Below are 592 nucleotides of genomic sequence, written 5' to 3'. Positions count from 1 at the left end.
TTGACTCACTCGCAGAGGATGATGCCGTCCTTCAGGCCCAGCTGGAAGCTGGTGCCGATGCTCATGCCGGTCACCTCCTCGATCCAGCCGCGCAGGTCCTCCTCGGCCTGCGGGTCGTACTTGGACGCGATCTGGAACACAGGGCCGGCGTGAGCATCCCCGTCCCCCAGCCTCACACCCGCTCTGCTGCCGGTCTCCGCGGGGACCACAGCAGGACACGCGGTCACTTGCACCGCGCTCACTGGCCGACCCAACGCACCCCCGGCGCTTCAGGACGAATAAACCTGCCCTGGGTGAGCGGGGAAATGGGGAGAAGCTGGGACCAAGGAGGGGAAAACACGGCCCGACCCCACGGCACCCCGCTCGCGACACGCAGGGAGAGACGGCCTGTAGGGCTTTACGACACGGAACAGAGACTCAGTGAACAGAGCTGCATCTCCACGCGGAGACAGCGAAGGCGCCACGTGTCCCAGACCAAGCCTCGGCCTGGAAGCTGGCCTCACGAAGACACTTCAGGCTCCAGGGCAGCAGAGCCGGGGCCTCCCGTGGCCTCTGGCCGCCTGGGTGCCGGGCACCTGGGGGGGGGACGGAG

The 592-nt window shown here is 67.6% G+C and overlaps 1 protein-coding gene across 1 annotated transcript in view; it reads right to left on the bottom strand.

Moving 5' to 3' along the window:
• CNN3 (calponin 3, acidic) overlaps positions 1 to 165 on the bottom strand; it is a 5,469-nt gene extending 5,304 nt beyond the window's left edge. Inside the window, exon 1 of the mRNA XM_014537131.1 lies at positions 10 to 165. Within this exon, the coding sequence (XP_014392617.1) occupies positions 10 to 65 (56 nt within the window). The 5' untranslated portion in view covers positions 66 to 165. The remainder of the gene's footprint in view (positions 1 to 9) is intronic.
• Between the last annotated feature and the right edge of the window lie 427 nt (positions 166 to 592).

Source organism: Myotis brandtii, unplaced genomic scaffold (genome assembly GCF_000412655.1).
Source record: "Myotis brandtii unplaced genomic scaffold, ASM41265v1 scaffold1733, whole genome shotgun sequence".
Taxonomy (NCBI): Eukaryota; Metazoa; Chordata; class Mammalia; order Chiroptera; family Vespertilionidae; genus Myotis; species Myotis brandtii.
Note: the sequence above shows the minus strand (reverse complement) of the source record. Positions and strands in the feature narration are given on the sequence as shown.